General features: G+C 45.2%; 1 protein-coding gene across 1 annotated transcript in view; it reads left to right on the top strand.

The window, feature by feature from the left end:
- Positions 1-25,274, top strand: part of LOC144122983 (chymase-like) — a 239,161-nt gene that overhangs the window by 109,303 nt on the left and 104,584 nt on the right. Inside the window, exons 2-3 of the mRNA XM_077655918.1 lie at positions 2,913-2,981; positions 13,710-13,773. Coding sequence (XP_077512044.1) covers positions 2,913-2,981; positions 13,710-13,773 — 133 coding nt within the window. The remainder of the gene's footprint in view (positions 1-2,912; positions 2,982-13,709; positions 13,774-25,274) is intronic.

Here is a 25,274-nt window from a genome sequence, read left to right as displayed (position 1 = left end):
TTTTGATCTGCTTCCTCCCATCATCATAATCATCCCCCCTCGTGATCCTTTTTTCTCCTCTTCCCCTTTCCGCAGTGCAGAGTATAGCAGGCCAAATATTCATTTCTCCGGCCAACCTGTCTGCCTCTCCCGTTAGTAAACCCTCTCCCTCTCGTCGCATATGTTGTAACAAACAAAGCGGGGTGCCAGTCGTTTTGAGCATGAAAAAAGAATATCACGAAGTTTTTCGACAGTAAAGAAGCACCGTCATAATGCTTCACAACAAAATAAAAGTGAACAAAAATAAACAGTGCACATGCAATCACAAAGCGTGCATTAGCGTGCATGAAATATTTTAGAAGCGCAACATGCAGAACGTCTGGTCTTGCGCGTGGTTACAGGGACGCCATCCCCATATCTTGAACGACTATATAGTCCAGTTCACATAGTCGACCAAAGATCTTGTACGGGCCAAAATAGTGGTGCAAAAGTTTTTCGCTCTATCTGCGGAGGCGAATGGGCGCCCTGAGCCACACAAAGTTACCCGATTTATTTTTCACGCCTAATTTGTGTAGGTTGCAGTGTCGGGTGTTGTTGCGCTGCTGGCCTTTAAATGTGCAGACGGGAAAGTCGTCTGGCTTCTGCGTGCTGCAAGGTAGGCGGCGCCGTCGAGCTTGTCCTCGTCATTGAGATGTGGTAACGCTGCGTCGAGTGTTGTCGCTGCCTCCCTGTCGTTTAGGAGTCGGAAAAAAAACTGTTCAACAAAAACTTTGGTGGGTTCCGCCGCAGTACCACATAGCAGGACTTTAGCTTCAGCGTAGAGGGTCAAGTAGTCGGTCGCCATGATGATCCACTAGTTACCCGATGTTGACGTGGAGAAGCGGCCCAGAGCATCTATTCCAATCTGTTGAAAGGACTGTCTCGGTGGTGGTATGGGATTGAACGACCCAGCTGGGCCGATCTATGGCGTGTCTCCTCGCAGACACTCACGGCAAGTTTGGACGCAAAGTAAGACATTGGCGGCTAATCTTCAGCCAGTAACATTTCTCTTGGATTCGGTGGAGAGTTTGTACAAAGCATAGATGAGCTTACCTTGGAGATATTCGACAAGATGCTAAAGCTGAGGGTCTGAGCGCTGCTATCGTGCGAAATCGCTGGCGCGTATCTGCGTTCTGTAACACAACTGAAGTATTGCTAACACACTGTGAGCCAGATTTTGTGGCATAATTCGCCGCTGTTGTTTCATTGTTTCACGTGTGGTTTTAAATCTGCTTCTGCTAAGAATCTTCATGCTTGAAAATCTTGGCCCACACTCCATGCAAGTACAGCAGTGCTCGACAAGTTTGGCACATTCCTCATTCTTGATATCTCTTGCGTGCTCCCTAAAGTGGTCTTTGACGAAACTGCCTGCCTGTTGGAATTAAGAGCTGCCACATGTAAAAAGGATTTTGGACACCATGCCAGTGACGCCTACCACAAAATGGTTCTGGTGCCTTTTTTTACAGAGCGGGTTTCCGGAGGTTCTGAACCTCGCAAAATCTCTTTTTTTGCAATTGTATGTCCGAGAAGTGCGAGCGCTCAGTCGTTGTTGTTGTTGCCTTCGTGACATGCGCGCTCAGTGGCGTGGCGCTGCGAGCTCAACGCCATTTTATACGTAGCACTAATCCGGAGGTTGAGAGCCTAGCAAAATCGCCTCTTGCCGACTGTATGTCCGAGAAGCGCGAGCGCTCCGTCTCGCCGTGGCTGCCCGCTCATCGTTGCCTTCTACGTGACACTAATCAGGATGATCATAGACCAGTAAAATTGTCTGTTGCGGATTGTATTTTCCATCGTCGTCTTCTACTTATTGAAAATCTGTGCTTTCCCACTGATTCGAATGTAATCAACATCTTGTCCATTTTTGTTCTCACCGGTAATGCGTCGGCACAACTGGCCAATGCCTCCGAGGGCCTGAAAAGTTCAAAGGCAACTTGTGCTGGTTCACCAGTTTTTGAGGCCATAGTAGATGTAAGGCATCACTTCAGGCCTTGCTTTATCCTATAGAAGGCATATTGTCTCCTTGTCAGTTCCGTACATCGTCTCTCTCCTCCAGGAACATTTCTGCCACAGTCACAACAACCAACCTAAGGAAGGCGAAATCCCCTTTACGTGTGCCAGGTCGTACATCCGGCGGACAGGGCGTTGTGTCAACGATCGGCTAAGGAAATATGCAGGGTATCTGAAGAATTGGGTAGATGCCAAACTTATCGAGCATTGCAGTACTTGCAAGACTGTGCACCAAGATTCTGAAGTGTGAAGATTCTTAGCAAAATCAGATTGCAAACAAGGCGCGGAATGGCAAAGGCGTATTACATCACAAAAGCTGGTCCCCAGCATGTTAGTGGCACTTAATTTGCATTATATAACGCAGAAAAGAGGCTGCTTTCGCAGTTTTTGTGGTAAAGATCTGATGCGTTTCTTTTTTTTGTGTGTGTGTACGGTGTGCGCGTGCACTGGTTCGATGGCGTTTAAGCTCTGTATGCGTCGCTAAATAAGCAGTTGTCAGGCAGCGCTTTGTTTCATCCTTCTTCCTTTCTTTGGCCGTTGTGCTGGAAGACAAGCAGCTTAAATTCCTCGTTCGGTAACGCGGAGCAAGGGGGGAAATTAAAAAAGAACGATGTTTTAGTTTCGGCGGAGCTCTTTATTGAGCGTAATAAAAACGGCCTTGTGTTCGGTGAAGTGGTGTCTTATGAGTTCGATGTTTATGACCGGTGCCAGTGTTTTAAGGCGTGGTGATGGCCGCTGCGTAAGTGCCAGAGGGTGGGATAGAGGGGGCTGGGCGACGTTTTTGCAGGTTGCCCTTGGATGCCACGCTATAAAACTGTGGTAAGAGTTATCAGTAGCTAATGCTCTAAAGACTAATTATTACGCACCACTCACTTTTCTCATTACAGGTGCCTGTTTACCTTTCCTGTCTCGTCTTCACTCAGTTTGTCGCGACCTGGCTCATGGCCGTACTGCAGGTAGGATATTCGACGCTATTTGTATTGTACTCGAGGTTGATAACACTATGGGATGTGCACGTTCCATAATTCCCTGTCACAGCTTATCTCGGCTGCGGTCTATCACGGCATAGTCTTGATTCCATGAATGCAATGCAGAATTTTGTGTAAATGAGTCAATATGTTGATGGTTCGGTGTTTTTCATTGAGGGAGACCATAAAGGCGTCTAAATAGCAATTTATGGAACAGGTGATTGCGTCAGAAGCTGCTCTTAGCTACGTGAGTTTCATCTCGTCGCCGCGAAGAAAACCAACAGTCTTCTGAAGCTCTCGTAATTGCAGTGATTAAACAGTAGAATTTTACCACGATTCTAATGACGTGAACACAGCGTAAAACACTTCTATTTGGTATGGCTCCACGGAAGAGCAGGTCTCGGGAGGCATTCTGAGCACGTGGCATGCGCAGATTTTCTCGCAAACGCGTCCCGTCAATGCATGTGCCTTAAAGGTGCCTCTAAAGTGCCATTCGATGGCATTCTTATCACGCCCCTACTGAGGGCTGTCGTTCGCTTGCGTAGTGGCTCAAAAGACAAGCAAGACCTGGATCCTCCGTGCAGTCAGTGCGCAATCATCTGATGACGGTCCACTGCTGAGTTAATCTCCGCTTTTTAAGGCTACAAGGTGTTGTGCTGCGCAAAAGCCCGAAAGAGCCACAGTAGAGATGGCGTTGTAAGGTATCAAAAAAATATACATTTGGGCTACTTCAAAGAAACGTGTGGTATTTCAGTGGTACGGGCGAAGTCTCTCTTCCAAGACCTCTACTCTCTACTTATCTACTTCAAAGCAAAGGTTAGAAGATCGCACTGGCCGAGTCATAAGAAATAGGAGAGACTGCAGCGGTGTTCTGCCTGACAGTTACCAATTTGGCACATAGTAACCACTGTTAGGTGTATTCTACTGTAAAACATACGAGGTGTTCGTTTGAACAGCTGCACCTTTAAAACAAATGATCATGCCCATCACAGAGATGCTGCCATCCCTGGGTGACGCTAACCAAACATAAGATTTGTACTTACAGATCACGTTATCGTCTTACTTCCTGCAATATTGTGGAAGCATTAGACGTCCCGTTCTCGAGAAAAGCCGGCGTCGGTCCAGCCGCGTGTGTCACGAAGAGGAAGGTGGCCGTCTGAGCAGGTTGTAAGCAAGCTGCCCGCCATGGCAGGTTACAATGAAATTAATTCAGATAAATTGCCTGCAGTTGCCACCCGCCCACACTGGCACTGCGCATCAGCTCAACTATCTGTTCAAAAATGAGCCTTACTGGTGTTCGTGGAGAGCAATCCGGGTGTCATGAGCCCCACCTCTTTGGCAGTTGCACATCGCGCATCCGCTGCACCACTGCACTTCTGCTCCGGTAGTGGCATGAGGACTCCCCGCGATCTATCAGTCTATGTAGTAGAATGAATAATTGCGCGAGATAGATTTCAGGTGCTGTCGCATTCTCATAAATGTAGGTTAAGCGCCGTCCAAGTTTTTAACACGATAGCGTTAAGTCTCCCGTTGTGAGCGACAAATATGGTGGCGTTGGGTGGGCCAAGGAGCCACCCTCGGCGTAGCAGTTTAGGTGGGCTACCTAAGTCACGTGACCTTGTGGCTTGCCAAAATATCCACCGGATTGTGACCAACCACCCTGGCAGGTATGACGGAAGCCAACAGTCACCGGAACCAAGGAGGGTAAGGTATGTCTTTTTTTTTAATTCGTACTTTTCATCAATGGGAGAATAATAAAAGCAGAAGAAAAAATTAGCAGTGGCTTAGCTCCACTATGCCATGATATACGTAGCGAGAGGTTCGTTTTCCTGGCTGAGCTTGTTCGGGTCACTCTATGTCTAGCAACGAGAGACATTGGGCTCCATCTCCGCGGCTATGCGCTGTCTATTACGCTCGGCAGTCTGGCATCTCCGTTTGGCAAGCCGTTCCTCTCTCTGTTCGGACATCTCCGCCGCTCTCTTCGCCTTCTTAAGCTCGTTCTCTCTTTGTTGAGCAACCAAGTGCCAGGCGAAAACCTCAGAACCGGAAGAGTTAATCTTCTCTTGTCTATACTACCGTTTAGCAGCGGCTGGACTCTCCTTCTCTGCATTCATGTCAAGCGTTGTGATACGTACAGCCGCCCACCACATCTCCGCCTTTTATACGCAATGCTGTGCATGCGACGCGCGATTCGGGTGATAGAGCGGCATGCGGTGAAGTAACGACAAAGCGCGCAGCGCATCTGCTGCTCCTCTTCGGTTGCCCTGATAACGGCGCATGCGCACAACTGACCCCAGCCACCGCGAAATGCTCGACTGGTAGCCGAGTGCAGCTTTCGACACAAAAACAACCACATGCTGCCTGTGGGATCCCACCCCATGGCCTCTGAATTTCGCGGACGGTGCTCGACCAACTAAGGTACGGCGACGGCTGTCCAGTCCTTTGCTTTGGGGGGTACATAACTACCCTCGAAAGGAGAAGATTTGGTAGTGGAGCTTGGGAGATCACCGTAGATCAGTTGTTAGAGCACCATAGGCGAAATCGGAGGTCGTGGGCTCGGATCCCACCGAGGGCATGTAGTTGTTTTTTCTTCTGTTTTTTATAAATCTCCCATTGATGAACACGACTAATAATAAAAAAGACGTACCCTATGTTCCTTGATTCCGGTTAGTGTAGGCTTCAGTCATATATGCCATCACGGGACCTCTTTCCATTTTCTTGTCACCCCGACAGGTGGCAGTTAAGGTACAGGTTGATCGAGGAAGGTTTCTCGGGAAGAGCACCTTGGGTCACACAAGACCCACCGGTGGCAGCACCTGCAATCGCAGGGCGGTGGCGCATCCCTTACCCGCTGCACCAAGGCGCAAGCACTGCTGTGAGGACTCCCAGGGATCTATGAAAAAAAATTGAGAATAGCTAGTTCCGCATATGTTGGTATTAACGCTGGCACTCCCTATGTTGGAGGCGGAGTTATTAACGCAACAGCGTTAAGCCCCGTAGCCAGAAAAACCGGTATCGGCGTTGTGAACGACATATAGGGTGGCGCAGGGTTGTCCAGCAGCCAACCACGAAGAGGCAACCTAGGTAGGCTGCCTAAGTGACGTGACCCTGTGGCGACATCATAACCTACCCATCCGATTGTGAGCAAACTAACCGCTTTGCAGGTGGCGGTTAAATCAATAGTTGATCGCGAGAGATTGCTCGGGAACTGAAACAAGGGTCACATCCGACCCACCAGTGGCAGCACCTGCCACCGCAGAGCTTTTGCGCGTCGCTTAACCGCTGTACCATTGAGCAATGAATAGTATGGGGACTCCCGGGGACATAAAAACATTAAGTTCGAAATGGCCAATTCCACGTATATGGGCATGAACTCATTCATGCTGTCGCGTCATACACGCTCCCATTTTTTAATAGTTTGAAATGAAAACCACACATTCTGCGTTTTCGTAGTCTTATCGTAGGCTGTGTAGATGGAAGTCTAATACGATTCAGAGAACCTTTTAAAATGCAAGAAGCTCTCGGATGACCATTCATCAAATATCGCCATTTTTTTTACCTGATTCCGCAACTGAGCTCTCAGGCAGCCTTTGCAGTTCTGACCTTAATTATTAATGACTTAGAAGTGACGTGCCGTAAGAGGGTTCATAGGCCTCTGTAGTGGAGCCCTCACTTCCTCGGTTGGGGAGCCCTCGGCACAATTCGCCGCTACGGAAACAGTTACCTTTCCTCTCCTAACCGATGTTGAAATTACGTAATTGAGTGCTTTGGATTCAAACTGGGTCAATGAAGCTATGGCGCGTATTTGCCGCATATGCAGCTAGCTGTGGCGTACTGCAGGGCGACAGTCGTAAAACTTTTTGACAGGAGCTCTTCTCCACATCAAGCTTTAATCTACTAGTCGGGTTTTCAGCGCCTAGTTCCAAATGTGGAAATGCCGGGAACTGACCGTTTTACGTCGCGAGACTGACTGCATTCTGGCATGTTTTGTACACTGACTTAGCATCTAGTGAATGCCGTCTTCAGAATTATGTTCGCAGCGTAATATTAGTTCAATTTCTTAAAACGAGGTCACAAATGCAAGCTATTTAGAAGGATGAAGGTTACTTCTGTCTCCTTCTTGCATGCGCCAAGTCAAACAAAAGCCACCGAACCCGGCGACTACGTAGTAACGATAAATATTTAAAAGATTAAAGCTCTTTGTCATGCCAAGTATACATCAGCCAACGGTGTAATATATATTTTCCGGCATATATTTCTAGGCTCTTTTTGCTTATTTTGCAGAAGTGCGCTGTTATGATTAGTAAGGAACCGAACAAATTCGTAAAAAAGATAAGGAATAAGGTTATATTACACGCCATTAAATGTTGGCGTGAAAGAAACAGGTTTTCTATGAGCGGTCATAAGACAAGCGCACAAAAGACTCAGATTTTAAAGGAATGTTGAACATGAACGAAAAGCGTAATAAGCCCAGCAAAAAACCAAACAGGGGCGCAAGAAAAAAGCTTAGACTGCATGCATTCTCCCAGACGACCGCCTCGCAACTCTACCCACTCTCCTTGATACAGCCCTATCTAGGACCAAGAGCATAAGGCCAACCAGCATCTCGCTACCTCACAGAGCAAATCCTCGTTAAAACCCACTTCCGGACCCATCTTCAAGACACTCTCATGGGCCTTGAGGGAACGTCGGGAGTTTTCCGCGGCGGCTTGATGCTGTGAAGGCGCTGGCAGCGTTGTCTATAGCGGGAAACGCCCCTTATGCCGCTTTCGAGGTTCTATATGGTGCTAAAAAACAGCGAAACAGGAAGAGTAGAAATATAGCAGACGGTTAAATTTTGTTTATTTATTTTGACATTAAGGATAAAGATGCACCAGAAACATATCAAACAGTGAAGGAAAGTGTTAGAACTGTGCTCGTGGTTGTGGTGCAAACGTAAAGCGGGATTAGTCGTAAAGGGAACTGTGCACCTCCGCTGTAAAGTGTGGCCGTATTTTAACTTGAGGGGCGCATCGTCTATAGATGTTTACAGATGACCGACCTCGTCTGATTATATGCTAACTACGTTTCATTGAGAGATAAGGAAGTTGTTGTGTCAAAAGCGAAGGAACCTAGAGAATCGAAGTAAACATATCAGAAGATTTTTTGCGGCTTATAGAATGAAACGAAAGCAATTGTGGGGACAAGGTAAGATAATCAAGAGGAAAATGACAAAATGCACCTCAAATACGACACCCTGCAACTAAACAATGTTGCATATCTCTGATAAATCGCTTGACCAGGTAATGCACGCTGATTTACGGAAGTCGAAAAATTGGTCTCATCTTTCAAGCTGTAGATTATAAAGTGTAGGGGAATTACGTATAAAATACATGAGTTCGCCGACCTCCTTACACGCTTTGGTTTGGTTTCGTTTGTTTTAACATCCCAAAGCGACTCAGGCTATGAGAGGTGCCGTAGGGAAGGGCTTCGGAAATTTTGACCACCTGGGGTTCTTAAACGTGCACTGACAACGCACAGTACACGGGCTTCTTTAGAATTTCGCCTCCATCGAAATTCGACCGTCGCGGCCGGGATCGAACCCGCGTCTTTCGGTTCAGGAGAGGAGCGTCATAACCACCGAGCCACCGCGGCGGGCGCCTTCCTTGACATGCCTCAGTCCTATGCAGTGCTCGATGTGGAAGCTTGGCTCGATTAAACATTTAGGAAAATGGAGATTTCTGCCGACAACTCTATTTCCTACCGGAAGGACGGTAACTGTCGTGTAGGAGGCGCCTTTTTTCTCATCGATGAAGTAATAAACTCTACAGTACTTGAAATACATGTTGGTCAAAGCGAGGCAGTCTGGACTTTCATAAGGCTTCTAAACGGCAAAACTAATTCTTTGTATTCGGTTTATCGCCACCGTTGAGTTCTTGTTTAGCATGAGATGAGTGATGCAACTGAGGTTGTACAAACAGACTACGTGATAGCAGCAGGCGAATTTAACATTCTTAACGCAAATTGGGTTCACAAAGGGCCAACGTCTAGAGTACAGAATCCGTCAAGCAACGCAATCATAAAAATATGCTGCTCATACTCTCTGACACAGTTGGTCTTGCAGAATACACATGGAGCTAGTGTTTTAGATCTTTTATTGACAAGTACTCCCAGGGCTGCAAGCTCGTCTTAAGTACTCCAGGCATGAGCAACCATGATGTTGTTCTTTGCGAGATTAATTTTGCAGTAGGCAGAAATTGCAAACTGTACCCGACAGCGCATTCACTGCTATCAGAAAGCCCGCACAAATGACATAGCACTTTTCTTATATGCACATAGCAATGTCTCGGAAACTATAGCGGAAGCAGATGTACTTACAATTCGGAACTTAAGAAATAATAAACTTCTCTAGTTGCAAACCGGTTATTTTTTCGGTTAACCTTCCTGCCTTTCCTCTTTCTCGTGCTCGTCCTCCCCAGGAAAGCATCTTCACTGCATTAGGAGAAAACCTTAAGTTAGTAACTATGCACATGAGAGGTGTCTCGACCCCAGAGGAAACAAAAATTCTTTGAGTCGTTTCATTGAAGCCTACAAAAGCATCCTAAATTACTGTGACAGATTTTAAAATTGAATATGTAGCGAAAATGCAGTGTCCGTTCTACCGCTCGACTAAGATGGCAGCTTGGTGCGCAATGCCCTTGCAAAGAAAAAAACTCTTCTACGGATTCTTCCGCTCCGTGTTTGGTAGTCGCCTGAGCAGCCATGACCAAGAAGCGCCGTTAAGAGATGAGGGCGGTGGACACATGGAAGGTACTGTTTTTGGTCACCGGCAAATCTAGACATTGCAAGGGCAACGGAATGTTTCAAAATCCACAGGACCGAACGGCATATCATCTGCAATACTTCATTCGTGTGCATGCCCGGTATAGAAATACTTGTATGTTCTTCTCATAAAATCACTACAAGAAATTGTTCAGTCAGACGACTGGAAAATTGCGCATGTCGTGCTGGTGCACAAGTTGGATTTCCTTAGTATATTGTCGAATTACATGCCAAAAAAAATTACCTCTAAATTACTTCATCGTGTTTTCTTCACAATCATATTGAGTCACTTGAATGTTTTTTTCTTTACTAAGCTCTATGCAACACGGTTTTTCTTGTGTTACGCCACCGATAGTACATACATATGACCCGGCTAGTGCCCTACACAACTGGTTTGCTATTGACTGTTTGTATATAGATTTCCGGAAAGCCTTTGACCTAGCTCCTGATTTTTTAATGCTTTAGAAACTGTTGTGGTAAAATATCAGGTGTTCAGTTATGGCCTGCAATAAAATTATTTACATTTAAGACGCCATATGGTTGGGGTAAATAGAATGCAGTCGGATCAAGTAGAGATATCGCCTTGTGTGCAGCAGGGGTTGGTATTGAAGAAACTCCTCTTTTTCATTAATATGAGAGACATCTGTTGCGATATTCGCTCAAAAGTTGGTATATTTATAGACAACTGCGTTTTGTACAGGGGCATTCATACTGCGAACTGCTGTACTTGAAGCATGGTTGTTAACGTGAAAAAAATCTGTGTACTTCTGCTTCACTGGAAACAAGAGGGTTTATAGGGTTTACCGTCCCAAAGCGGCTCAGGCAATGATGGGCGCCGTAGTTTGGGGCTCTGGAAAATTTAGACCACCTGCTATTCTTTCACGTGCACTGACATCGCAAAGCACATGGCCCTCTAGAATTTAGCCGCCATTTAAATGCGACCGCCGCGGTTGGGATCAAACCAGCGTATTTCGGGTCAGCGGCCGAGCACTGAGTCAACGTGGCTAGAAAAAGAGTTGCCCGTGATTTTGCATACAACATCCGCACAGAAACATTTTCAGCAGTTTTTGAACTTAAATACCTTGGTCTTGGCTCTACTAGCCCATTATTATGGCATCGAAATATAGATTATTTTACAGGCAGGACCTCTAGAGTACTAGGTTTTGTTTGCAGCAATGCGTAGAAAATGCCGCACCGTTCTAAAGAGCCATTGTTTAAAACTAACTTCAGAACTGTACATGAATATGCTTAATGTGTCGGGGACCCTTGCCTGCAAGCGGACAGTCATAAGTTGGAAATGTTTCAGAATTTGGCTGTGTGATTTAGGCATGCCAATTATTTCAGGAATTTCAGTGTTTCGAGTTAAAACTAAGCCTTGGATGGGAACCATTTGAGTAGCGTAGAAAATTACTGAGGGTGAAATTTCTCCACAGCAAATATCCCAATAAAAGTGGTATTCATAGGGAGCCTTTTCTTGGCAATGGCGACTACGCTTCAGAACGGCTTGAACATGTTTATAAAACCAAAGAAATAAGAAATAAGAAACGAAGTTTTGCAATGAAATAAGCTGCCACATGATATTGCAGCTGTAACCTCCACTGATGTGTTTTTTGAGCATAAGTTCTAATCCTATGGGTACAATCCCTGAGGAACATCATCCGTTGCCCCGTTGTTTATTTGCAGCTGGCCTAGTTCGAGCGCCCCGTTCCACGGCACACAGCCCACTCATCGTCGTCTTCTACATAGCACAAATCCGTGCTTGCACATTGATTAGACTGTAGCAACCGTTCTCTGTTGTTTTTGCCTCTTTGCGGAATCTGCATTGTGATTAAGCCCTTGATATTTCAATATTTGTAAATTCCGTTGCTTCTTTTCTTTTTTTGTGTGTTGGTTTGCTGTTTGATTGTGATTTCTTGGTTCTTGTTTCCGGCTGCGTCCTTACCTCTTGGCGTTAGATCATCACTGGTCGTATAATCATTTGCTTGCTTGTTTCCTTTTAGTTTGCACTCCCGGCTTTTTATTAATTGAATTATAGTTGACTTGCGTCCTGCGTCATCGCCCCCCCCCCCCCCACACACAAACACATTAGAATGCCTGACGGCTCTGTGACTACAGTAATAAATAAGTAAATACAAGTTTATGTCTTCAAAATACATGACCACATGATGAGGTGTGAGAAACTGGTTCTGAAGTTTGGTTTGTCGAAAATGATGGCTAACGCTAAGCTGGCATATGTTACCTGAGCGTTTTTGGTCACAATATGGTCTTGGTTATGATTCTTATGATTTGCGTATGATGTGTACACAAATACAAGTGTGCTTACAAGAGTGCGTCTCAGCATACCAGGCGGAATGCTGGCGTGTTGTTCCTTGCATTCATATACGTGCTGGTTTGGTTTTCCTTAGATTTGCCGGAAGCTATGTGTTATGCGAAATTTTTTCCGCGAACTAGCAATTACATTGTGCACACAGTTTTTCAACGAAGTAAGCAATAAAGTTGGGTCAAATAAAGAATCTTGCGGAGATCTCCAATTCCCTGCAAACCCATGGTGTACTCTTAAGGCATGGAAAGCGAGAGCATCATGTTCTAGATAACCCTGGTGATCGCGTTTGGTGGATTTATGGCAAATCTCTAGAGCAAGTATTTCGGTCACTACACTTCTAGTAAGCCGTACGATCATGGTTAGAATTTGGGGCTTTGAACCTTGAAATATTCTTAGTAGGATACGCATACAATTTTCATAACCAATGACAGAACAATGTGTTCTATCAACTAGCAATCGGTTGAATGAAATGGTTCAAATTATTCTGAACGCGAGAACAAGACCAAACATCAGCTGCGCAGCAGCCACATTTCGATGAAGAAAGAGAGGCTCAAGTGCAAAGACTGAAATGTCGGCCTAGTTGGAATTCGTTAAGGCAGATGGGATTAAAGAGTGGTAGGATGGTTGACGAGGCGTACGGAATAGAAGTGCGAATTTATACAAGCATCAATGCAACACCAATGCATCGGGCAGCAGGCACTAGTTCATACCTATGCTGCCTAAATAGCGAATTAAGGCCTGAACTCACTGCCAAGATAAAAGCTTGAAATAAGTGTTCTGGTGCTCTTTGATACAGGTGGATGCCCGTGAGTTAAAAACAGGAGAGACTCCCAAGCCTCAGGTTGAAGCCCCACTGCTAGGTCGTACGTCGTTTCTATGAAGGCAGTTCAGCACCGTGTCCTCTGAATAATCTGCAAGTAAATAAGCTTAAATGGCCAAAAGGGATGCTTAGTCCTTAACTAAGCTGTGCCTCATAGTGGGGTTACAACTTTGGCAAGTAGCCGAGTTGACTCGGTGGTTATGATGCTGGGCTGCTGACCCGAAGGACACGGGTTCGATCCCCACCGCGGCGGTAGATTTTTTATGGACTTGAAATGCTAAGATGCATGTGTGCTCTTCGATGTCAGTGCACAGTAAAGAACCAAGGTGGTCGAAATTATCCGGAGCCCTCGACTATGGCGTCTCTCGTAGCCTAAGTCGCTTTGGCTATAGACCTTTGATCAGGCCTTTGACACGCTAAGTTTTCCTCATAGTTCTGCTTATAACAACAATGATGAGGAGAAAAGGCCGCGAACGGACCAGGTAGCTACAGATCTGCAATGAGAGGCCAGTCAAGAAATATTAGCGAAAAGGCTCCATAGGGCAGCTGTAATTTCGGAATGTAACGGGTGAAAATGACGTGGAGACCAGCAGATGCGTGTGAGACGAGCGCTGTATTCCTCCGGCAGGTTCATAACAAACGCGTGCCGATGTTGATCCCGTGTACCGAGAAATTACCCATAGGCAGCCATTTGCAGGCAGTGTCTTTTGGTGGCGAGTAGCCGTTCGTTGCTCCAGTTGGGTACGAATAGCAATTTCGCTGTTTTACGCAGATCCTGTCAGTGGCGGCGCTGGTGCGGGAAAGCAGCCAGGCTACGGGCGTCAGCAGGACGGTCGGTGAGCATCAATTTCTGTGCTGCGCTCCAAAATTTGTTTATTTATTTCAAGATATCCTACAAAGCCCTAACTACGAGAGTATTACAAAGAGGGCAGCACAAAGAAAGCTTGGAAATAGAGCAAGAAGTTACTAATATCACAAAAAAGAAATAGCAAGAAAGGAAAAAGAAAGACAGGAAAAAAGGAAAAACAAGAAAACATAATCGACGGATATATACAGTAACGAAATGCTGCTAAAGTATAACTGCAAAGTCAGCATGTTAAGAAAATGAAGATAATAAACAGCGCAAAAATTAATGCGGTAAACACAGGTTGTTGGTAAAAGAACAAGGATCAGATAAAGACGTCGCTTTCACTTTTTACAAGCTCCTAAAATACTTTCAGACTCATTTGCTTGTGATATTAGAAGGCATCCGGTAGTAAATAATAATGATTTCAGGTATGAATGATTTGTCAACAATTGAAATGCGACATGTAAAGAGCTTGACCTTGAAAGGATGATCATGGCACGGGAAGACTGCTGGATGTGGAAGAAATCATGATATAACGCATGATTATAGAATCTACTCCCATTATACTCAAATTACGATACACTGCTGGCATTACAATGCTACCGCCTTAAACATTTTTATCGACCATACAATAACCTAAACACTTCCGCATCTTGTCCTTTCATCAAGTTAATGTCAGAGTTTCATTCGAAAATCTTTTTAGTTTTTGTGTACTGTTTTTGGTATATGTAAACGATATTTCTTAAGGAATCTCATCTGCTTCGCTCTTATTTGCTCACGACTGCCTTGTATACTGGCGAACTGTCAGTGTATTTGATGTTTCATGCTTACGAACGATCATAAAACGAATTCACTCCTGGTGTTTCACTTGGAAGATGAATGTAAACGTTAAAAACTGTGTTCATGTTTGTTTTGTCACAGGGAAAACTATTCACTTTCAGTATAAGAATAATAATGACCAAGTACGAAAATCAGTTGTACACCAGTATTGTGTCCTAACGCTCGCGTCTGACTTCTTCTGGAATGTTGATGTTGTGGCGTGGTTACCAGGGCCACTGAGACACTAAAATTTATTCAGAGGAGTTTGGAATGTTCCCATAAAAATAATTAAAACTGCGGCCGATCTGAGCCGAATAAGACCCATATTGGAATGTGGATACGCTGTCTAGTACCGGTTGAGGAAGGCCATTATTGACTTCATTATAGAATTCCGGAGCCGCTCTGCTTGGGCTTCCTGCCTGCTGCCGATGAAAATGAAAGGTCAAATTCTGATTGCTATATTCTATGGGAAAGCTGGAATTAATAGAGGCATTTGTCTGAAAAAAAAAACATCTGCAGGTTTCTAGGCGTACCGATCAGTCTCAAAATTAGCGCGTATCGAGCCAGCCCTGGCAGTTGCGCAAATTGTTTCCTTGTGAGATCGATTACAGAACGGAACCGACTGACCGAAATGCAAGTGCGCTGTGTCAATGAGGGCGTGTTTTTTTTTCTGTGCTGTAGCCCTCTTCTTTAAGGCATTCGGGTGCTTGGGGGCAAACTCTGAATAAAGAATGATAATAATAATAATAATAATAATAATAATAATAATAATAATAATAATAATAATAATAATAATAATAATAATAATAATAATAATAATTGGTTTATGAGGAAAGGAAATGGCGCAGTATCTGTCTCATATATCTTTGGACACCTGAACCGCGTGAATAAAGAATGAAGAAATTTTACAATTGCTTTAGCCTGTTTTTACTGGTAAAGGAACAAGTCATAAAACGCAAACATATCTGCCTGTTGAACTTCAGTACGTAGTATTTCATATACTGCAGTTTTTATTTGTAATTTTAGGTCTGATAACCGGCTTTTAATGGAAATTCCTCATGAGGAGCTCTACTGATAAAAAAATAGAACAATTGGAAAAGGAGAAATTCTCTGAAGGATCTGTGCTTTAATGTGTAGAAGTAAAAAGAATGCTGTTTCAGCTGCTTTCGGATGCATATCTTACTCAGAAATGGAATCTAGAAAATTTCACTCCATTACTGCAAACAGTCCTTCAATCCGATGGCACTTACGTGCGTACATGTCCGTGGGAAATGCGGCTTCGTTTCGAGCTGGTTAGCGCTTCTAGAAATGCGGGAAATAGTGGGCTCGCAACGGCGATGTTTTGCCTTCAGAAGAGCTGTCGTGTCTCGCTGAACCAGTCGTCCTGATCCCATAAAGAAACTATCGTTTCGTATTACAGAAATAACCCAAACGTGTACCCAAGTTTGTGTCGCTGTTTCATACGCATCCAAACGAAAGGGAATGCAACACGCAGAAAGAGCGCAACATCGCTGATATTAGGAGCACACCTGCTACTTCGGGCACCACTTGTGGGCCATGCGTAGAATAATGGCTGTTTTGCGCTTCTTTCTGCTACCGAAGCCAGCATTAGCTATCCTCCTATACCTGTGTCTAATTTAATCGCTCGCTTCTTTCTTGTCCTCGTTGCAGAACTCTTGCCTGTGCTCTTTACTGAAATGAAATCCAACGTTTATTGGTCATCTCGGCCGCAAGTTGACTACGTGGAGGTTACCTCGTACTGACTTAGAACAGGATGGAAACGAGAAGCAGCACAGTTGTCCTTGTTTGACGGAGTATCACGTGTTTTACAAATGCTGCAACCAGTTTTCCAGGGACAGGAAGCTTCCACATATACCATTGTCAAGCTAATCTAGGCATTGGCGCCAATTCCTCTCGTAGCAGCTGGAGGAAAGCTAACTGAAGCTTCGTCTCATTGTCATGGCAACAATATACAGCTGAAAAAACTTTATCCCTGAGCTGGATTCGAACCACTGCAGGCGATAACAAAGCAGGTTCGAATCTAAGTGCACCCCAGAATTTCACCAGCCTGCTGCGCTGCGCGATGTCCATGATTTATTCATTTTTTAACATGTGGTCTCATTTAGGAAACAGGTGCGCCGAATTAATTGAAACCAAAACTAACTCTAGTTTTCTACCGGTGGCTTTGCAACCTTAGCTACAACAATGCTCCCAACGGCAAGAAATAAGGAAAAGTCTCGGCAGGATGAAGGGACAGGGCCCGTGGAAAGTGCGTAATCGTCTGTAATGACACAGTAATGTCTGCTACCGTCTAGTTGACACTGTTAAAGTGACGGCTTCTACGGTGACGCCGAGATTAAATCTATTTCCTTTATCGCTGTCCTCGCTGCGAGCAATAAATGCGCGGAAAATACCTTTTCACAACTTTTTAGACAACAATGACACGTGCCCTAATTGTGAAGTTTTTAAGATTTTAACAGAAAAGAAAGCTTACTTTCTTTCCATTTTGTGCACTTAAGATTCCACTGCATTCAAAGACGCGATAAAAAATTTCTTGTCAGCTTAGTCCGGCCATTTGTCTTTTTCTTCTTAGCGATGTGCCCTGAACATTTTTTTCTTTCAAAAACCAGCGCAATATTACCGGTGTATGCGTGTGCTGTGTTATCTTATTTCTCTGTGTCTACAGATTTCGGTTTTGTTCCAGCCCTCCTGCCCTCCTCCACTAGGCCATGAGAGCAAATAAAAAATAAATAGTTGTAAACTAACTGATCGATTCTTTATTGATTTCGTTTGTTTCAGTACACAGACCACTAAATCGAGAGAGAGCACGCTAAATGCTCCTTTCAACATCTGGCAAAGGTCTGTGCACATAGTGAAGGTAGAAAACTTGCTGCACAACTTCGGAATTTTACAAAATTTTCGAAAGTAACAAAGAATTCACGTAACAAATCGTATTAATGAAAAAAATGCAATGTTTAATTATACATACAACTGTAGGAAGTACGGAACAGCGGAAAAAAAGAAACTTAGTCAAATTAAGAAGGAACCGTATCTTTTACAGAAAAATTTGTAGACAATCCCTTTGTATCCGGCATCATGCATCCATTGTTGCGATAATTCTGTAAGGCTATGGTTGGTATTCAATGTATTGGGTGTTAAGCGCGGTTACCTTTTCAAGCCATAGTTGCGTCAAATCTGTATGCATAGTTCAGGGGGTGCCTAAAATTGATACTATGCATTGTTGCACGTCAGTTCGAAGTTGCAACAGTGGGATTGTTTTCTTTCGTTTCTTAGGTTTCTGTGTGCTTAGGTTCCGTTTTGTTAGGTGTTTGACATAAATGGCTAGTTCCTTATTGTAGGCGGTCGTGATCGTTAGTAAACTATGACCGTCAATGGAAGGTCCTGTGGTGTCACTAGACGGCAAATTATCAATCGTTCCATGTCCAGCTTTTTCGGGAAAAATTTTGAAAATTGGAAAATTGTAAAACAGTGTTACGGAAATATTGAAGGTAACGGTCCATTGTACTGAAAGGTAGCAAAATCTTTCTTTGAAAGTATTTCCGTCGATCGCATCGAGGAGTTCACATTGCCATAATAAAACAATGGGGAACGCTTTTGACGATTGCGAAGACATGAAAAGCAAAAAATATACAAGACTGCCACCGGGTCATGTGCGGATACATTGATATAATGAAATCTCGCATTATATAAAAAAATTGCGTTCATAAACTGTTTCCAACTCAAAAATGCTTTTGTCCATAATTGCTGGGTACGGTTATTTTTTGTAGTTTGAGTATTTTCGCAAGATTGGTTGAAGAAATCGTCGCCGAAACTAGCAGACAACAAAGTACTTGCGAAAACAATATCACGCTAGCGCGGTAGACAGCCTAAGGGAAATTACATTAACGTACGGTAAGCAAGTTATAATAATAATAATAATTGGTTTTGGGGAGAAGGAAATGGCGCAGTATCTGTCTCATATATCGTTAGACACCTCAACCGCGCCGTAAGGGAAGGGATAAAGGAGGGAGTGAAAGCAGAAAGGAAAAAAGACGTGCCGTAGTGGAGGGCTCCTGAGTAATTTCTACCACCTGGGGATCTTTAACGTGCACTGACATCGCACAGCACACGGGCGCCTTAGTGTTTTTTTCTCTATAAAAACGCAGCCGCCGCGGTCAGGTTCGAACCCGGGAACTCCGGATCAGTAGCCTCGTGGTAGAGCACCCGCCTCGGCTTCAGGAGGTGGTCGGTTCGACTCCCAATGCCTCCGGTTACCCACCGGTCATGCTCTAATGAGTATAAGCCATTCCCTGACCTGGTGCTCGGCTTACTGGGGTGCATGGTTTGGGAAAGGAGCCCGCGCTTTCAAGCAAGTTATCCCCCCTCAGAGTTTTAGTATAGCGTTCCGGAAACGTTAAGCGTAGAATGCATCATATGAAGGCGAATGGTTCTTTGAAAGTAGTTGCCACTGCCATTATTTTGCAAAAGTATGTTGCATGCAGTTAATACAATAACCCTTATCTCCGCCAGAAACTGTCATGGAAATCCTCAGTGAATAAAATTATGCAAAATGAAAATTTGTAAACACAGTGGCGCTATCTAGCCAAACAAATAAGTACAAACCACTGAATAAAAAATACTTTCCATCACATGACGTAAATTGGTATATTTAGTATTATTTACCGCGTTATATAATTGAGAGAGAGAGAGTTAAAGCAGAAGAGGAAATATAGGGATGTTAACCACAGGGGTGTTCTGGTTGGCTGCACTGCACTGGGGAAGAGGAATGACGGGATTGAGAAGGGAAAGAGAGAAGTGGTAAGTGTAACAGTCACAATTGGTCCCTCAAGCCAGTCGGCCTCAAGAAGCAAAACAGTGAAACAGTACCTTGTTGGCCTGGAGGGAATTTGATTGCTGTGGTCACGTTCCCAGGATCTTATCCTCTGTTAAAGGGCGCAACGCAGCTTATGTCTTTCGGTCGCCAATTCAGGGCACTCATACAGGAGATTGTACAATTGTCTCCTCGCATCCACATCTTTCACAAGCAGGACTGTCGGCCATCCCAATGCGGAAGGTGTATCGCTTTCTGAATTGCAGCACCGATCTATAGACGGCACAGCAATGTTGCTTCGCGACGCGGTGTATTGTGGGGAAACCTAAACTCAACTACAGCCCCTAAAAGTTGATTCCGCAATGTTGAAGAAGTGTGGTAGGTCGTCTTCACCTTCATCAAGATCCAATGCTCTCAGGCAACGGTTGAAATACTGGCCAGTGCTCCACGCAGAAACTGTGAGCTCCAGCACCAGCCTACGTAGCTCACATGCTGCATCAGCTCTTGGTATGGACCTCCTTCACCCGGCGACGTCACGAAGATGCGGTGGCGCTGATGTCAGCAGCGACTTTCGCATGGTAGGCAAAACAGCTACGGCCAGCCGGTGCCTACCGCAGCTGCTGCAGCTACCGGCGGCTACATATCATGCCTGCGCACTGCAGAAGCCGCATGTATTGATCAGCTGCGTCACTGTTCGATCCACGTAGTAGCATAAAAGGAAATTTAAATTAGCCCAGATTGGCTTCTCGCGATAAATACCGCATTAGTAAACTGGCTAACGGGGAATGGGCCGCGGTACTAAAGCGCGAAGTCTGGGAGTCGATCGGCACTGCCACTCAATGTACTTAATAGCATGTAATTTACTGCGTTCATTCACCTGCACATCAGCATAGTACGCTTATAACTGCGCAATGAAAAAAAAGCACGTATGTAGCTGCGCACGCATTTATCACCTTGAGCCGGCGTGCACGGGGCCCCCGCCGGCAGGTTCACTCGCCCCCAAGGATTGCGTTCTTTTGTTAATAGCACAGCATGTTTTAATGGCACGTTTTATGGCATTTGATATTTACTAGAAAGTGTTTCTTAATATGACAGACGTAATCATTTGATTCGTGTAGAAAGAAGTCTGGTAAGTTCATGCGCGGTCACGTTGGCTTGCTTAGAATAGCGTACCTTAAGTGTGCTAAAAGCCATATGCTTTTTCATTGTTTCATACATGTGTCATGTTTTATGATGCAGTCCATGACCGCGAAGCTTGTTTGGAAAGAAGCAGCCGCAGGCGTGCTTCTAGCAGACGTGTCGAGATTGAGAGGGGGCGCGGCAATGAAAAGTATTTTCGTTATTTATGCACGTGATATGAAACTAAATTTGGTGCAAATATGAAATTGCTACGCTAGTTTCGGTAATGCCTTTTATTTTTAGCTATACCTGGTGCAGTTCTTGGGTAATTATAATTAACACCCTCGTCAAGTCACCTCAAGGTCCTAACTAATGTTTATACAAAGCCTTGTTCTGTATATGACGCTATTACTTCTTTTTTAGATGATCATGTACTTATGCATGCATAGTTACGTGAAAACATTTCTTACAAAAATAACGGACATAATACTGTACCTGTAGGAAAAAAAATCGAGAGATAAATTACATTCCTCAACGTCTCAGGAATCGTTTGGGACAAATAGAATCATTCTATTTTCATGCGTTACGAAATTACGAAGGTGTGAGTGATGCCAATCGCAGAAAATGTGAAAGGCCAGAAAACGAACCTTAACGTTTACTTCCTCGTTTTTGGCCTCTTCGCTTGCGCTTTGGTCAAAGAAATGCGTCTCTGAACTCAAAGAAAGCCTCAAAGGAATTACCTCACAATTTTCGACGACACCGCATCTCGAAAGCGTACTGTATACATTTCTACTAGAAACACTTTCTGTTTACTACTAACCATATATACAATACACAATGGCGAACTATACACCGCACGTGGCCAACGCGAGCTCGTGTACTTCAAGAAATTACTAAGCTGTAAACATCAACCATTGCTGTGATTCGCAGAAGCTGAAGACGCGCCTACAAGCCTTGAAAACCCGCGCTCAACGCCTCTCCGCGACGACACTCCCTGGTCTTTTGCCTACCACGAGCTCGCTAGCGACTGCAGCGCCACCTCGTTTGTTTACAAACATGCAGGAGGTCCATAGAAACAGAGAATTACACACAGTCCCTCATCGTGGGCAGATCGGGCAGTCTCGTCCGCGTGGTGGTTTCCCTTGATACCTCAGTGTCGTGACAGCCATTGAAAAATGATAGCATGCCTTTTCGATATAGCGCACTGGTATGCCTTGAGAATCTCTGCAGCCAGTTCATGCAACCCGCTACGTAGAGCAGCTTGCAAGTCTTGAAAAGATGCTTGTGAATCAGTGAAAACTGACCATTCATGTGGAGGTTATTTTTTGGGCGATGTTTATTGCCTCAGGGCATCAAAGGGTGCGTGATGATGAATGACGAGAATGCTCAAATAAATGAAAAAAAGGTCGCTGATTTAATGAAGTCAAGGAGTGAACGATAATGTGTTCTCTGCGTCCAAGCGGTATATGAATCCGGAAATATTAGCGAGAGACCCGGTGCCGTCAGGTGCCGAATTCTCATCGGCCTCAGCGCCGGGCACACTCACAGCAGGTGGTGAATATCGACCTCAAAACCTCTGTTCTTGCAGACTGGATACCCTGGGCGGGGATATAAGCCTTGAAATTGCGGCCACTTTCGTGTGACGACTGGCGTTAGGGCAACCCCGACCCGGATCCTCCGAAGCGAAACCTCCTCTGCACGGTTAAGACCGCGGGGGAGAGACATCGTACACGGAGGGATTAGAGCACGTGTACGGCGCCGGGGGTGTTTCTTTCTTGTTAAAAGGGACGCGGTGTCACACAGAGTGAGGACTCGAGGCAAAGACGAGGTTGGGGATGAAAGGCGGGTCGCAGAATCTACACAGCTTGGTGAGCTTAGGAACTCAGGTGAGACCCACTCTATACAGATTGGCTTTGGGATGAGTGCAGCGCTTAGCTGATGAACTCAACTGCAGCCCCTAAAAGTTGATTCCGCACTGTTGAAGAAGTGTGGTAGGTCTTCTTCACCTTCATCAAGACGGACCTCGCCGGGATCACCACAGACCCCGCTGAACTGTTTAAGTTCAGCCATCTGTGTAAACATGGATGCGGTGACTGGTTAGAATGCAGATGTTTTCCATTGTGATCTATTTGAAAGCAGCTAATCATATACCAGCTTTTGTCGTAACTCCATGAATATAAATGTGCACCCGAGGTTTATGTAGACTCCATGGGGCGAGCATGGTTCCGAGACAGGGGTGAATTGCGTTTGAAGATAGGCGTGATGACCATAGATGACTTTGACGAATGCAGTACCTGCCAATGCTCTTAATTTGGCTAGTTGCTTGCTATAATTTCACATAGTGGCCAGCGCACAAGGTAAATGTATACAAAGAAGTCTGAATTCTTCTTGTAAAAGCTAGCGTTTGTCCGGTCTTAACTCTTTTTCTGTACCTTCTAGCCACTATGTCGAATTATGTCGAATGCAGTTGTGAGTGGCGCTCTCAACCGTTCTCTTCTCTCTCTCTCTCTCTCTCGTGTGTGTGTGTGTGTGTGTGTGTGCGCGCGCGTGCGTGCGTTCGTGCTTGTGTGTGTGTGTGTGTGTGTGTGTGTGTGTGTGTGTGTGTGTGTGTGTGTGTGTGTGTGTGTGTGTGTGTGTGTGTGTGTGTGTGTGTGTGTGTGTGTGTGTGTGTGTGTGTGTGTGTGTGTGTGTGTGTGTGTGTGTGTGTGTGTGTGTGTGTGTGTGTGTGTGTGTGTGTGTGTGTGTGTGTGTGTGTGTGTGTGTGTGTGTGTGTGTGTGTGTGTGCGCGTGCGTGCGTGCGTGCGTGCGTGTGTGTGTGTGTGTGTGTGTGTGTGTGTGTGTGTGTAGTTTTGGCGCCTTTAATATACAAGAATGCAGCACACGGCCTAATTACTGGAAGAGTTTCGAGATGACGACACGGGACACGTGTGAGGCGCTGATTATGTGCTCTCATGGTGCCAACGGCAATGCATGTAGTAAGTGAATGTTTCCAGGCGACAACAGTTGCGGCCGTAGAAGTACATTTAGGCAGTCCAAAGCAGATACGGAGAGCTTGTGCTTGCACACTTTGGAGAGTCCGGACGATTGCCTGTATAATGTTACTGAATATTGGAAGTGTGTACCGCAGGTAGTCTAGGAATAGTGAACAACAGAGTTCTAGCATCGAGGGCAGTGATGCGCCGCAGGACTAAGGAGAGGACATGGACAATCGCCATCAGTCTCTCATGTTGTACAGATCAGGGCTCCACGAGATATTTCTGTCGATGAGTGCATTAAGCACACGATGGGTTCTCTCATAGGGGACAGTTTTGCCATTGATGCATATGACGTAACGTGTTTTGCGTGTGAACGCCACCAATGAACACTTCTCGGTCTAAATATTGAGGCCCTGCAAACGAAGGCAACACGTCGTTATTGGGGACGAGTGACACTTTATTGAAACGAGTGACACTTTAAGAGCAAATGCAGATATCCTCTGTGTAGATGAAGATATTAGTATGTTGAGGCAGTAAGCCGGCCAGAACGACGAAAGCAAGGTTGAAGAGATCTGGGCTAAGCATCCCACCCTATGGGACTCTGCGCGAAGTTCGGTGTAGAGATGTTGGGCCGTCCCGAGTTGTGACAAAGAGCGAGCTCTCCGATAAATAGCTGCGTATCCGACTCTGTATGTGGCCTCGGATCTCAGCAGCTCCCAAGGCGTTTAAAATGGCCTGATGTATTACGTTGCCGTAGGCGCCCTTGAGATACGAAAACGCCACAGTCCACCTCTTCAATTTTTTTTTGGCGCTGGACGGTTGTTACCAGTTCAACCACATTGTCAATGCAGGAGTGTCCGCGTTGAAACCCTGAGATAAATTTGGGATATACTTCATTGTGATCCAGGTAATATTCCACGCATGTCAGCAGCATTCTTTCTATCACGTTGTTGACACAGCTGGGAAGTGCACTCGGGCCAATGCTCGGAACATATTTCTGTTGCGTTCCTAGCAGTTGCAGACGGTTGCAGCACAAGGCCCTTTTTGGCTTGAGTGCGCCAGAATCAAGAGCGTATAACAAAAACTCGGCTGAATTGCAGCTTAAACTTTGCCGCCAAGGCAAGATCAGTCATAGCGAAGGGCAAAAACACCAGTAGTGGCCGATAAACGTGCCGGCGAGGGCCGCAAGGACTGCTTATCCGGCTGAAGCGGGTCGCTCTCGTTTGGAAGAATGCCTCCATGTTTTCACACTAAGCGCACAAAAATAGCAACTGTCGCAACGCTAGCTTCTGAACATTGCGTGCGCACGTTTACGTTATTTAACCGTAATCCTTCGGCGCATGCGCACTCTGGGCCCACTAATCAGCCAAGCACGCAATGACCCAGACCCCGATTTACTTAATATCTGCTACCCTTTTCATCGCGACTGGAACAATGCCATAAATTCCTGGTGCACTACTACTACAGACAGAGTGTATAGGGCTACCTCCTTCATATTCAGTACATGGTGGCAAAAACATAAAATTTGTTACTTTGCAGGTTATATGCACTGAGCCGTCCTTATGAAAATCGTCAGCAGGCTTACGGGGAAAGACATAATAAATGTGTATTAATATTATTACCCAATTTAGCTTCGTCACTGTTTGCATCGTGAATGTGGAGTAAGACCTGTATGTTGTTTTCTTTTTGGCTAGGAGATTGTTTGTAGTGCTTCATGCTTCCTTTCAGCTATTAGCCATGTACGTC

The sequence above is a fragment of the Amblyomma americanum genome, chromosome 3 (assembly GCF_052857255.1).
Source record: "Amblyomma americanum isolate KBUSLIRL-KWMA chromosome 3, ASM5285725v1, whole genome shotgun sequence".
Lineage (NCBI taxonomy): Eukaryota > Metazoa > Arthropoda > Arachnida > Ixodida > Ixodidae > Amblyomma > Amblyomma americanum.
The sequence above is the reverse complement of the archived record's forward strand: the minus strand, read 5'-3'. Positions and strand labels throughout refer to the sequence as shown.